Source organism: Peromyscus leucopus, chromosome 5, assembly GCF_004664715.2.
Source record: "Peromyscus leucopus breed LL Stock chromosome 5, UCI_PerLeu_2.1, whole genome shotgun sequence".
Lineage (NCBI taxonomy): Eukaryota > Metazoa > Chordata > Mammalia > Rodentia > Cricetidae > Peromyscus > Peromyscus leucopus.
Window position 1 is genome coordinate 12740306 of NC_051067.1, and position 14443 is coordinate 12754748.

General features: G+C 50.0%; 2 protein-coding genes and 1 long non-coding RNA gene across 8 annotated transcripts in view; 1 reads left to right on the forward strand and 2 right to left on the reverse strand.

Annotated features, from left to right (window-relative positions):
• Sema4d (semaphorin 4D) overlaps positions 1-4423 on the forward strand; it is a 105567-nt gene extending 101144 nt beyond the window's left edge. For 2 of the 3 annotated variants that reach the window (XM_028863804.2, XM_037205731.1), the window contains 2 exons: positions 2794-2891; positions 3682-4423. In XM_028863804.2, coding sequence (XP_028719637.1) covers positions 2794-2891; positions 3682-3708 — 125 coding nt within the window. In that variant the 3' untranslated portion in view covers positions 3709-4423. The remainder of the gene's footprint in view (positions 1-2793; positions 2892-3681) is intronic. The other variant, XM_037205729.1, reaches the window with a different exon arrangement.
• LOC119088004 lies at positions 165-2574 on the reverse strand. The gene is made up of 2 exons (XR_005091559.1): positions 1199-2574; positions 165-1069 (listed from the first exon to the last, which is right to left on the reverse strand). It is a non-coding gene; the product is annotated as an uncharacterized LOC119088004 (long non-coding RNA).
• Positions 4424-6145: 1722 nt separating the features above from the next.
• Secisbp2 (SECIS binding protein 2) overlaps positions 6146-14443 on the reverse strand; it is a 28197-nt gene continuing 19899 nt past the window's right edge. For all 4 annotated transcript variants that reach the window (XM_028863807.2, XM_028863806.2, XM_028863805.2 and 1 more), the window contains 6 exons: positions 13407-13539; positions 11294-11450; positions 10286-10506; positions 7936-8090; positions 7404-7593; positions 6146-6917 (listed from right to left, as the gene is read on the reverse strand). In XM_028863807.2, the coding sequence (XP_028719640.1) occupies positions 6814-6917; positions 7404-7593; positions 7936-8090; positions 10286-10506; positions 11294-11450; positions 13407-13539 (960 nt within the window). In that variant the 3' untranslated portion in view covers positions 6146-6813. The remainder of the gene's footprint in view (positions 6918-7403; positions 7594-7935; positions 8091-10285; positions 10507-11293; positions 11451-13406; positions 13540-14443) is intronic.

Here is a 14443-nt window from a genome sequence, read left to right on the forward strand (position 1 = left end):
TTTTTTTTTTTCCGAGACGGTTTCTCTGCATAGTTTTGGTGTCTGTCCTGGATCTCCCTCTGTAGACCAGGCTGGCCTCAAACTCAGAGATCCACCTGGCTCTGCCTCTCGAGTGCTGTGATTAAAGCTTGTGCCACCACCGCCTGGCTTGAGCTGCTGTTTTGTTTTTTTTTAAATGTGGTCTTGTGGCATACCTCATAGAACAGGTATGGAAGTTTAAGAAACAAACAAAAAACCAAAAGCTTGATCCCTGTGTGCTGGTCTAGTTGGGTATGCAGACAGTCCAGACACCATTCTGGCATCTGAGGTCCCAGTTCGGTGGTGCTGGGTCCTTCACCTGAGCCTTCCCCCCACTTTTTTGAGACAGAGTCTCACTGTGTGTCTGTTACCTGAGGCCTTTATTATTTTCTCTGGAAGCTTGTTTTCTCAGTGACAATTCAAAATGGCTTAGTCTTTTCACTTTCTAGGGCCCACTGAATAGGGAGCACTTGCCCCCCAGCGCTGGGGCATGGCTCTGTTCACTATTCCCCTTCTACTGTGCAGGATTTTTTCCCACAATGTGAGAGCTGGACTGCTCCTCTAAGGAGCTACCTTATTCTTTCCTGTCATCTCTTAACTTTTCTACTTCCTCATACATTTTCTCAACTTTACCTTCTAAACCTTAATGAGGCATTGGGTCATTTAGAAATGAAGTTTTTGGTTTTATTGCATTCTGCTGGTTACAGCAGGTGCTCTTCTGCCTTAGACAACATGGATAGACTTCATTTGCACCACTTTTCTTCTCTCCAAGTTGCCTTTTTCAAAGTGTGTGATCTGGACCAAGTAGCATCTGCATGGCTTGGGGCTCACCAGGAAGCCAGTGGTCAGAACTGCAGGGTGAGGAGCTCAGAAGTCCCCTGCAGGTGATGCTGTGCATGGTGCTGAAGGATGAGGCGCGCACGGGCCGGCCTCCCCCCCCCCCTTCTCCCATTGAGCACGCTACAATCCCCACCTTCCCCTGCCTCTTACAGAATGTGAGTTGTCTCAGCAGAGGTGGGACTCAGCATCAAAACCCAGGAGTTGCCCACACCTAGAACAAATAACAGGGCACAGCAAGGCTTAGCTGGGTTAGGGATCTAGAGACTTAACTGGGGAAAGAGGCAGGGCTTCCTCCCTCAGTGACCACCGATTCTGCTGGCTATGGACCCAATCCACAGACCTTTTGATGTGTTCTAGGGCAGAGGGAGGGTGGTCCCTGGTTGGGCAGTCTTTGAAGCCATAGGCACCTTAGCATGCTCCCCGCTCCCATATCCAGATGACCCAGCATTGCACCGCAGGCCTTGCTGTGAGGTAGTCTTGGGACAGCAGCTGTGTCTGTTTTCTACTTTCCAGATCCCCTGCAGCTTCCTTTATTACTCTCTTCACAGTTTTACACACATAAAATAAAAAGTTCCTTGGCTGTCCTTTAGTGGGTTTTTAAAGAAAACAACAGTTCACTGTCCACATCTGAGCATTGGCCTGATGCTTGGCCATCAGGATGAACCAGAATCAGCAGAAGGGACCTGTGATTTTCAAATTCTCATCAGGAGTTAGGGCAGCACTAGCAATCAACTACAAAGTTACCAGGGAGGTACCAGGCAGTGGGAAGCTAATTCACAAGGATGAAGAAATAACTGATGCTGAGACAGAAGCCCACAAAGGCCAAGCATTGCCCAAGGTGAGCAGCTAATGAAGAGCAGAAATGACAATGCCGCACCCAAGCTAAAACACACACACACACACACACACACACACACACACACACACACACACACACGGATTATAGGATACAACCATGCTAGGACAGTTCAGTATTAATCTGTATTAATCAAGTGTTTGCAGGTCCAGCAAAGCTGCAGCAGGGTGAAGTGATTCTGTTAGTTGGAGGGGGCCGCACTGCGCTGTGCTGTCAGAATCAGTCTCCAGAGCCCCGAGGATCGCTGGGAAGAACTAGCTCCCTTTTCCCGTGACCAGCAGGTCTGGGCTTCATTAGGGGCTCCCATGGCATTCTGAATGACCACTGGGGCATTACCAGTTGTTCTCCATGCTGCATGGGTCGTGTTCATGGGACTATCTCTGGCCCTGGTGGCACAGGAGCAGTTCAGAGACATGGTGAACTCCACCCTTACATACTGTTGAGTTTGTTTTCAGAGTCCAGAAAGCACACCTAGGGGACCATGGAGAGTGAGAGGCGAGGGAAATCTCCCCCAACCCCTGAGTCCACAGCCATGCTGGCTTCCCCAGATGCTACCAATTTTGGTGAGAGCTAAGCTGAATTTTGAGCTTAAGCACCTGCTTTTACTGAAGGGGTCTACAAGTTCACCAGCAATGTGGGGGTCTCTGCCACCCAGGAAGTGACAATGGGATGTAGAGGGCAGTTGCCAACAGAGCTGTGGCTGGAAGAAAGGGGGTGAGTGGAGATAGTGACTGTGAGATGGCACATACTTGGAATCCCAGAACTAGAAAGGCCGAAGCAGGATTTCAAGTTTAGGTCCAGCCTGGGCTAGAGAGAGTTCAAGGCCAACTAGATCAAAGAAGCAAAACTATCTCAAAAAAAAAAAAAAAAAAAAAAAAAAAAACCAAAAAAACCCCCCAAAACCAAAAAACCCAACCCGTAATGAAATGCAAAGTCCACTGGTACCCCAGAGCTCTGCTGTGGTCACTCAGGCCAGCAAGAAGATTCCTCAGCCTATGGTGTGGTCTTGATGGACAGTGTGCACCTACAGCACTCCAGAGGTCTGCAAAGCTGTGACCTTGACTCTGCTTGTCTTCCAGAGGCATTCCAGCAAGAAAAATGGAGCCAGGAGCTCTCTGCATGGCGTGCTGTGGCTGGTGAACATGATCGGATGATGCAGAGCTGGAGGAAGGCATGGGTACGTACCGGGCCGCCAGGGAGCCTTTGCAGAGAACCCCTATTTTGCCAGTGAGCCCCTCTGGCTTCTTCTCAGCCTTTAGAGAAGCTCTGCTTCTCTACTGCGCTAGGGGAAATCTGGGCTGTCACTGAGGCTAGCAGAATCAAGGTGGCAGAGGAGACCAAAATAGGTTTGTAGGCCATGTACAGGCCAGTAACTATCTGCTGCCCAGCCCCTGGACAGGTCTCCTGGAACTCAGGGCTTCCATGAGAGCAGGAGACTAGCTGCTGCTGCGGAACGGGAGAGGGGTGTCCTGGCACAGCCCTGGTAGGGTTGTCACTACCTACAAGCCTGCAGAAATGAGGGCATCCCCAGGCAGGGTGCCTTCACATAGGCTCAAGTCACTGTGCTGTACCTTGGCCAGGGTTTACCATGAGATGAGCTACCGCACACAAATGGTGAGCTCTATCCTGGGGAGGCCTAAGCATGTGGGTTAGATGACTGCCAGGCTGTCAACAGTGTTCCGAGTCCTCTCCTCAGAACCTGCACAGAGAGATCTCCCCTTCAAGGTCCTCTGCGACACTAGGAGATGCTGTCAACTCAGCCGTGTGACAGCAGCCCCTATGTGAAGGCAGGATGCTTGGCTCACCTGTCTGGAGCAGGAGATCAGGAGCCTGAGCACACAGGCTGCTGCTTTTGCCCCCAAGTCCTCGGGGTACCACTTTAGTACTCTTACCCTTACACCCTGGGTGGGTGGCTTCTGCCTATTCTATTAGGCCACAAACTCAACTTTGCTTTTTTTTTTTTTTAGGAGAGCTGCAGCAAGGATAACTTCTAGTCACCTGAGGCCGTCCTTAACAGATCCCAACTGACCTTGTTGACACCAGCTGCAGACATACCTGATAAAGGCACCAGCACCTGTGGCACCACGCTGTTTCGTCTTGGTTGGCTCCACACACACAGCCACTGGCCACTGTCTGAGTGACCCCTCCTAGAAGCTGGGAATCTCTAGGCCAGAACCCCAGTGGGCATGGGACAGAGACCAGGACCCTTTTATGTTAGCGGCTTACGTAACTGAAGGGTCAGTTACCTGGCGGACATAGGTAGCTGAGCTGTTTAGGAGGCTCCACATCCAAGCAGTTGATAGAGCATTGTGTACAGCTCACCCAGCAGCGGCCACCCCTGCATTATCCCCAGGACTTCACTGCTCACTCTTGCCCCTCCCCCAGGGTCAGCACAGCTAATCTCTGCTCTGGTTTTGTGCATCTAAGTCAAGTCTGCAGATGTGGCCACTTAGTAAACAGGTCATTCATTTTGTTCCAGGGTCCACCCTGGGATAGGAGAGGTGAGATTTCATGTGAGAATATTTTGCCTTAAACCTTGAGTGCAACTGCTCTTCACTAATCTCAGAACACAAGGCTGTTTTCCAAAGCACAGTGGTTCCCACCCATGTTTACCCTGTCAGCACTCCACTTCTGAGGTAGAAAAGCCAAACAGGTCAATTATGCAAACCTTCTGGTGCCGTATTAAACTGTTTTGCCAGTGCTGAGTAAGCGTGTCTTGTAGGTGCTTCCAAGTCTTTATATTACAGTCTTTGAAGCTTGTGGGTGGGTGTGACCTGGGAAGGCGTGGCCCAAGAGATGCTCAGCCTTTAATCTTGGTAGACATGTCTCTTCTTGTCAATCATAAAACCTAAAACTCTGTTCAAAACAAAGCCACACCCCTCTATGATCCCTGTAGACACGGCTTGCTCAGCCTGCTCAATGTCCCTTCTTTCTGGGACAAATGATTCAGGTAACCTTCCAGGTGTGAGGGATCTGGTCCCTCCTCAGCCCAGTGTGAAAAAGGATCCTGAGGCCAATAAGCAGAGACACTCCGGTGGTCATGTGTACTGTCCCCTCCTCTAGACACTGCCTGACACCTACTCACCCATCTGGCCAATGCACACTAACCACAGCTGTAGCACCAGCATACCTTGGCAAGGGAATTCTTTTATAGAATATTTTCACCATTATATTTGAGGTGTGGCGTCAGCCATGATAAAGTGCCCAGGCCCTTGCCTTGTCGATGCCTCCTGGATCTCCCCTGCAGTCTGGGCTGCAGTGAACGGTCTGCCAGCGATGTGCCTATTAAGATTCCCTCTTCAGCCAGGGGGCGCACGCCTTTAATTCCAGCACTCAGGAGGCAGAGGCAGGAGGATTTCTCTTTGAGGCCAGCCTGCTCTACAAAGCAGCCAGGGCTATACAGAGAAACCCTGTCTGGAAAGAAGGAGAAAGAAATCGCTGTTTAGCTGCAACAAGAGCAGGCACTGCACCTGCGCTCAGTTTGGTGGTCATCCCTGCGACCTGATGCCACGGGCACCCTTGGCACAGTGGAGGCCGAGAGAGACTAGCTGACTTCATCTAAGCACTGGCCTCAGCCAGAGTTCTCTATGAGGACACAACCATGGTGCCACAGGAGGGGACCTGGTGAGGTCAAATGCCGAGGACTTCTAGAAGCAGAATGAGAAGAGCTTGGGCTCTTGCATGGGCCAGAAGCCTAGATTAGCAAACATATACCACAGACAAGCAAGCTCAGGGCAGAAGGCTCTCAGATCAGGAGACATTTCAGATCATTTTTTTGTCCTATCAAATTTCAGAATTCGACCTGCTGAATGTAGCTGACAGGGTACTTTAAAAAAAATCCCCATAAACTAATTTCACAGCTTTTCTCCTCAAATAATCTATTTCCAAACTTCCTACAACCAATTTCCTGCCTACCGACATGGATGGGAAAAGACAAGGTCCTCTCTGTCCTGCTGACCTGGCCATCAAATCATTCCCACACTGACGGAGTGTCAACATAGGGCCTGAACCGACCACAAGCTCCAGACGGCAGTCGGTACTTGCTGCAGCAAGCCCAGGCCCCATGGCCAGCACTACGTTAGCATGCCATTTCTGACTCAGTCTCTGCTTCCACTTCTCATCACAGACCACTCACTTACTTCTCGGAGACAACATGAGTGCATCTGAATTCTGCCAACACAATTCCCAAAGCCAGTACGTGTTTCTTGGCAGGCAGATAGTAAAAAAAATCTTTCCTGACACGGGGCAGACTTGGCCAAAGAGACACGAGCAAAGGTCTGAGGGTTCGGCAGTCCCTGGTTCTGGGGCTGGGTATGGTGACTGTACCTGTCAGACCTTAGCAGGGTCAAAGAGGAACAACTCGGTAAGGAATTCCAGTGGGAATAACCAGTGAGACTAACGTCACTGACCTGAGATCACCGGAGTCTGAGATGAAATTAAATAATCACTCTTTATTCAAAATAAATAAGCCCTCTCACTTGCAGAGAAAATAAGCAAGCAAGCTCTGTCCTCTAAGACAGAAACCACATTCATTGTATGTTCATTAAAAAGATTTGTAGATACCAAACTGAAATCTACAAATTTGATATATACTGCTTCTTTGGAAAATAAAAACTAAAAGGATTAATTTATGTCAAAAAGTCATGTTAGAAACTAATTTTCTTCTGAGGCTCATTTTAGCACATCCTTGGCAGCACAAAGTGGCAGGGCCCCAAGCCCTGAGAAAGGGCCTTCCACAGTCCCCACAGGAAGCATCATCCCTGCCCCACCTCCTCTCACCGATTCAGTGGCTTTGTAACGGAGTGTTTCCCAGGCAGCCACAGTAGCCAGGACCACGTTCTCCAGCATTTTCCAGATCCAGTGTGCAGAGAGAAGCAAAGCTGAATCACGGGCTCTTAGGAAAGGCTCTCACCAGTCTATCTGTGTCCACCTGATGGACTCACAGCCTACACCAGCTGCTTCCTTTGCCCTTAGGCCAGTGAGTTTCCAATTCAACAGTCACATAAACTACATCAGGTCAGTAAAGAATTGAGAAGGAAGTCTTTTTCCTGCCTCCCCCATCCTTACCCAATACATAGACACACAGGCAAGAACTCTTCTTATAAATTCAAGTTCATCATCTGAGAAGTTGATGCCTCCAGTGAGTCTTCCAGCTCCAAGGCACGCTGACTGTATGCTTCCAGGTGCTTTCGCCAAATCTCAACTGAAACAGGAAAACAGCCCAAGTGACAGAACTCCAGCAGAGGCAGCAAGGAAGTGGCATGAGTTACAGATGTTACCAGCTGTTCCCTTTGCTCATATGTCCCTGGCCAGCTCTACTCACTCTTCCCCACTTGCTAGGCTGGCTCTCCCCTTAATGACCAGTATCAATCATAGCCCCCAAAGAGCATACCTCAGTGAACAGTGGCACTGAGAATTCACTTGCCCTCCCAAGTTGGTCTTAGGCATAGCTGTCCTTAGCTCAGGTGACATTTAGCTCAAAGTGTAAGACCATGAATAACCTTGCAACTTCTGACATCTGATGATTAAGATCTCAGAAGCAATGGGCTAGAGTGATGGATTCAGTCCTGCCTGGACCTACCATGGCCCACCGCAGCTGGTCTGAAGGCATCAGTGCCATGCTGCTCTCCTAACCTCCCGAGGCTCTGATTAACATGGAACTCAGAGGTCCCCTCCCCAGAGCACTCACTATAGTGTGGTTCTTTTCCAGTGGAGGCTAGGGGGCCTTCTTCAGTGGACTGGATGGGGCCCTGTATGGGTGGGCTGGGAGGGGTCTGAGGCCCAGGCTGTCCTGCCAGCTCCTGCCGCACCGTCTCCAACATGGTCTTGTATGCCTGCCGGGCTGCCATGGTCAGCTCAACCATCTTGTGGAACTGGTCCTTGAGCACAAGAAAGCACATTGTAGACAGTAAGGTGGTGGTAACATGGGTTGTGGGTCTCTGCTTGTGAGTGCTGCCAGGAGATGAAGAGCCTGGACAAATCTTGAGGCATGTGGTGCCTCTTGGTTGGCGATAAACCTAGAGTCAAATTCAGGACCTTCACTTGGTGCTATTATGGAGACAAAGGCTACTGCTTTCTGTGAAGGTTCTGCTTGGAGATGAATTCTCCTTAAGGCCAACTTAACAGAGGCGATGGTCTGCCTGTTGGTAGGCTTACATTATAGGCCATGACCCCAACTTCTTCCCATGGACAAGGAGCTAAGAGGCTGGGCCCCAACTCACCTGGGCCCCGTCGTAGCTGAAGATCCCCACGATGCTGACAGGAACTGCTTTGTTCAGACTACGCCCCAGCGCCTTGCGGTTAAGTGCAAACACGAAGGGGATGTTCTGCTCACAGGCACAATCGATGATAGTGTGCAGTGTGTCGTCCAGTCCACCTGGTCAAACAAGCACAGGTCCACAGACGTGGGGTTGATGCTAACTCTTTAGACAGCAACCTACCCCATCTAGGGTCACAATAAGGTCAGCTGCTCATACCAAATTCCACTAGGAGAGAGCGTGTCCCAACCACAAGCAAGAATCAATTCTCTAAGCCAGACACCTCCAAAATGTAAGACTGCACAATTCCCATTGTGCTCAGGGAAAACCAAGAGTTAGCTAACACCACTCTGTGACAGCTGCTGACTGACTGCCTCACAGTATCAGCTCTGTGTCATCTCTACCTTGGGCCTGCTTCTGATGAGGTACCAGCAAGGCCAACACAGGGAGGAGATGAAGCAGCAACTTGCACAGGTCACAGACCTGGTCACTGGAAGCCCAACAGAGGGGAGGTCAGTCAGGGTGCTGGTGTCACACACCTCTATGCTCCAACAAGAAGGAAATGAAGAAATTACCCATTTACCTCAGAAATAGAAGACCACAGGGGTCAACTCACAAAGCCCATGAACATCTTTCCGAACACTAACATGCTAACAGAGCAGAAGACCTTGACCCCTGCTCTTTTACATGCTTATCTAAAGTGACTAAATGTCAACTCTACACTGACCTTGAACCCGACCCCTGCTCTTGGTACAGCATGATCTAAAGAGATCAAATGTTCACTCCACATTAACCTTGAACTTTTAAAATATTACAGCTTCCTACAACTGTGATTTGAGAAATTCCGAAAACGGTGTGGGTATGGGAAGGGGACACAGGAAACATGCTGCGCATCCTGCGCTGTGCAGCTCTTCCTGGACAGCTGGAAGTGTGGTCCAGCTAGAATAGGCTCCCCGCATGCCTATTCTCACACTGCCATTGCTCTACAGCCTTAACCTCAGGAGACTACGGAAGCGCAGAGACAGCCCTCTGCAAAGGCAGGGCTAGACATGCAGGGCCCCAGGCCATACCTCCGACAGCAGCGTGACAATGGGCTGAGAGAGGGAGCTGACAGCCGAGCCTGCCCCGGGACCTGGCCCCCCGCAAGCAGGAAGCAGAAAGCCTCCTAGGGACATCCGATTAGCCTCTATTGGGAAGTGGAGGTGTTAGGAAGGTAAAAACACACCAGGCAGTGGTACCCAAACCACTTACTTGGAGCTGTGGAAGTAAATACTCCAAGGTCTGCCTATGGGTCAACTGCTGAGGTCGCTAGAGAGCAGGAAGCCCAGCCTCTCCTTTCCCATAAGCAGGCTTTGTGTGACCACTTCACAGTTTAGTCTGTATAGATGTACACTGTAGACAAGAGCCAGAAAACAGTCTTCTCCTCCTCTCCCATGACCTGGAGAGGCCATCTAGCACTACCAAACACTGCCAGCCTGGCAGGTCGCTATAACCCTGCCATGTTTTGGCTGGGGGTAACGGTGGAGCAGCACTGAGCCAGCACAGAGGTGAGCTGCTGGGCTGCACATGAAGACATCTAAGACTGTTGCTCCAAGGTCTGGGATGTAAATGGTAACCTGAGATCATGGCTCAGGACTTGGCATCAGGATCTGGACCTGCTCCCTCAGAGTGTGACTCGGGCTGAGTTGACGGTTACACACAGGAGAAAGGAATGGGACGGGGGACAGCTCATGTGTTCTAAGATATCCCCTTCACTTCCTGTGTGCCGTGCCAGGCTGAAGAGCGTGTGTGGGAGTGATGACATTCTTTCTCATGACTCCTTCCCCCACGGAACCCAGAGCACAACATGGACAGGCAAATGTCCATGACAGGAGGATAGACAAGTTCACTATCACCTCACACACAGCCTTCTTCCAGCCCAGGCCCACTGCTGGACTACTGTGACACGCCCACATTAGCAAGGATGCACAGAGGAGTGAAACAGAGAGAACAAATGCAAAGAGGACCAAAGGCCCGCCAGGTCCCAGCAACCTCACTGAGCTCGAGAGCAGCGGCTTGCACGGCAGAGGCTCGCTCTACCCTGCCGCCATCAGAGGAAAGCCTGCTAGCTGGTCTCAGAGGTGGTTCCTCGGTCAGAAGGGGGTTAGAGTCAGTATTAGGTAGGTGCTCAGTTCACAGGACACTGGGAAATGACCGCTCTGTTAAAGCTGGAAGCAAGCTGCCAACATGCCCACTGACCCTGTGCTGGCTGACCGTGAGGGCGGAAAACTGGGCAGGGGCACAGGAGCCTGTGATGTGGGGTTCTGTCTGTCACCTTTGGACTGTGTCTTCTCACAGTTGGGAGAGATGATGACGCATTTCAGCTTCTTGAGCTTCAGGTGTTTCAGGACTTCCCGCAGCCCCAGCACAAGCCGGCGTTTGGTCTTGGCCTTGACAGGATCTTTCTGGTACATCCGGTCTTGGAAGCGCACCAGTTCCTTGAGCAGAGCCGTGACACAAGCATCTACTTCTTTACTAAGCATCTGGCTGCAGTAGCTGAAAGGAACCCCAGGCACAGGGAATGCAGACAGCATCAGACAGAAGCCATGGAGACACCAGCTCTCAGCAGGAACATGCAATTCCTGATCTGCTTGCGACACAAAGGGTAGATGCAACCCTCTCCAAGGGGAATGCCAGGGGAGGCCCTGCCCTGCATGCCTTATGCAGCCCTATCTCCTCTGTGTCACCCTGCTCTGAACACAGGTACCTGGATAAGCTGTCCTGAGGAGCCCTGTGAGCTATGAGCAATGTTGACTGCATCATACCCTGGGAACTCAACTGAAGCCAGGCATGGTGGCTCATACCTGTAACCCCAATATTCAGAGACTGAGGAAATAAGAGTATGAGTTCAAGGCCAACGCTAGCTTGGGCCACACAGTAAGTCTGTCTCAAAAAAAGGTAAGTAAAACACAAAAAGGAAAAAAGAAAGACAGACAAGTAAGAGAAAAGAATGGAGGGAAAAGAAACTTCTGTGAAACTGAACCATGGAAGGACCCAGTTATTATCACCGCTACTTCACCCCACCCCAACTCCAAAAACAGACTAAGGATACCTCTTCAATCATCACCAGCAAGACAGAAGCACAGTACACAGAACCAGCAGACACACATAGGAATAGGATGTCCTCACCCCACCCTACTGCATAACTAGCTCCCCAGCTGATTTCAAGCACAGGATTAAAACACACTGTGGCCAGACACTCCAGCCTGTGCCATTATACCTCTGCAGGGGGAGAAGTCAGAGTCAGCCCCAACCCGAGCCCCAGCAGCCAATGCTCACTCACTCCCGGAACCTGCGGCTGTGGATCTTGGGGAAGGTGGCACTGTCAAGGGTAGGATGGCAGGCCTCTTGGTCCCTCTTGAACTCTGTGCCAGTCGGCTCTTCTGACTCACCCTCAATCACAGGTGTAGAAGACACTGATTCTTCGGTCTTCTCTGGACCTTCAGAGAGGGAAACAGAAAAAAACACAATCACTGTGCACCCCTGCCAGGCCTGGCACATAGACAGCAGCCCGTAGAGCAGATGTGTCTGATGCCAGAGACATACCAACAATCTACCAACTTGTAGAGCCAGTCAAAAAGAACAAATACAGGCTCAGAGGGAGCAGGAAGACTGGTGTGGACTGTTGGAGCAGCTTTATGGTCTTTCCTATGCCCCCTTCCCCTTCCCAAGTCTGTTCACTCACTCATTTTCATTGTGTTTATTAAAATACAGAAAAGTTACCATCAAGTGTAGAGTTCAGTAGTAAACTCTACCTTTTATGTTTGGAATCTAAAGACTAGCATATTAGGAAATTGTATAAAAAGCATAACAGAGCATGCTTTTAATCCTAGCACTCTGGAGGCAGAGGCAGGAGATCTCTGTGTGTTCAGGGCCAAATGGTCTACATACTAAATTCCAGGCTAGCTAGGGCTACATAGTGAGACTATGCTTCAAACAAAACCCCCCAGGGTTAGCAGCATGCATGAGGCCGAGGCAGGAGGACTGCCACCGCCAGGCTCAAGGAAGGCCTAAGGTAGTCAGCTTAAGGCTAGTGTGAAACACAAATATGAGACTGTCTCAAAACCAAACAACGCAGTGTTAGAGTTTTTATGTTAAATACCTGAGCTATATTCCTTTATCAAATAACCTTCTAAAAACAACTAACTTGCCGGGCGGTGGTGGTACACGCCTTTAATCCCAGCACTTGGGAGGCACAGGCAGGCAATCTCTGTGAGTTCAAGGCCAGCCTGGTCTACAGAGCGAGATCCAGGCCAGGCACCAAATCTATACATAGAAACCCTGTCTCAAAAAAAACTAAAGAAAAACAAAAACAAACAAACAAACAAACAAACAAAAAACCCAACTAACTCCTGCATCTAACTATGGGAGCACTGGGCCTGGAGTGCAGTGCTAGTCTGCCGTGGGTGTGAGCCCCAGCACTGCCAAAAATACCCAAAACAAAAAACCAACGCAACACAGAAAACCAAAACCAAAACAACTAACACAAACCACAATAAAACACCTGTGAGTGTTGGACTGGGGCTATGTGTAACATACCAAATGGAGTCAGCAATAACTTGGCATGTCCAACCAGTTACTTCCACAGAGCACCAGAATGAAAGCAAGCTAACATCACTAGGTAACACCACGTTCTCACAAAAAGACGCTGCTCTGGACAAGGCTGAACCATGCAGGTGCTGACTGCGGAATACCTGGAGATGTGTGGCAGGGGCCCCGGCAGCAAGCCCACTCCAGGAAGTGAGTGCCCATGTCTTCTAGAGACACCAACAGCACTGCCCAGGGCACACTCATTTCTACCAATGACTTTGATGTCCTCCTACACGGGGCACACTTACCCAGGCAAATACTACGTAGTACTGAGCAGTGTACTGCTCTACATGCAGAAAAGGAGGTGGAGTCAGCACGGCACACACCACAGCTGCACTGTGCCAGGTCATAGCTCTGTGGCTGGTACCATGCTGGGCAGTATTCCTGGGGCAGGCCTCTAACTAGATGACCTGGGGAGGTCACTGGGTTGTTTTCTCACGCTGTGAAAAGTTCCTTAGCTACACACACTTGCACTATGTACACTCCATGACGTACAACTCCGTACAAAGTCTCCTGGAAAACCATACACATTAATTTTTTATGACACCAGGTTTCACACACTTGGTAAATATAAATAGCCTTGTGGTTGGAGCTCCCAGCATCACACGGGACCAAATCTCAGAAAGGGGCTCCTCTGCCTATAAAACTAGGTTGTGGAAACCACATGCTCCAGGCTCCATGTTAACTTGCATTACCACAAGGCCCAGGTGGGGCTGGCAGAGTCCCAGTTTCTACCACAGCTCACCAGCTCACGGTAGCTCCCACCTGAAGGATTACTTCAGATGCACGCACACAGAAACTGGTACCTGTGGAGTGGCCCCGCTTGGGGGCCTGGTCACCGCTCTCTACATCCTGTGCATCGTCACTGGCCACAGTCAGACCCATAGCATTTTCTTGCAGTCGCTGTTGCATTCTCTCTTGCCGTTCTTTTAAAATTATCTTAAAATTAAAAACAAGCAAACAGCTGATTAAAACACCAAAAAACTTGGACCTAAAAGACAGGCTCTTCTGCCTAAGAAATACCCAAGTTCAGATTGCTGAACGTGCCTTTGGAGTGATGAGAGCCCCTCCATGCCACATCTCTCTGGAGACACAAGGCTCTGAGGCCAGTTGTGTGGTATAAGGTCATCCACCACAGACTTTTTTTTCTTTCTGAGACAGGGTTTCTCTGTGTAGCCCTGGCTGTCCTGGAACTCACTCTGTAGACCAGGCTGGCCTTGAACTCACAGAGATCCACCCACCTCTGCTTCCCTAGTGCTGGGATTAAAGGTGTGCACCCCCCCCCCCCCCCGGCCTACCACGAACATTTAAACAGAGGGCACATGGCACAGGGCCAACTGATGAACAGAAGGCCTGCAGAGAAGCCTTCATGTCTGGCTGAGCAACAGGGGAGAAGCAGCATGTGAGGAAGGAAACGCAACTCCCCACGTCTGGGTTTCTGGGTTTCTGTAGCACCACGAAGGAATAAGAGATTTTTTTTTTGGTTCACACACTCTGTCTTGTTAAAAGGAGAGGGTGAAGGATCATTTGTCAGAGAAAACTGACACAATTTGGTGCAACACTGGTCTATAATATAAACCTTAAAAGTCAAAGATGTGTGTGGTGGTAATCTAATTGTACAGAATTATTATTTTGATTGTATGTTAATAAATAAAGTTGTCTGGGGGTCAGAGCTATTAGAGCCATAGCAAGAGTGTGGCGGTGGTGGCACACGCCTTTAATCCCATAAGATCTCTGTGTGTTCAGGGATACAGTCAGCATTGGAGACATATACCTTTAAGACCTAGGGGGCTGTACATTCAGACAGTGACGAGGCAGTCATGTGTTTGGGTTTACAACCAAT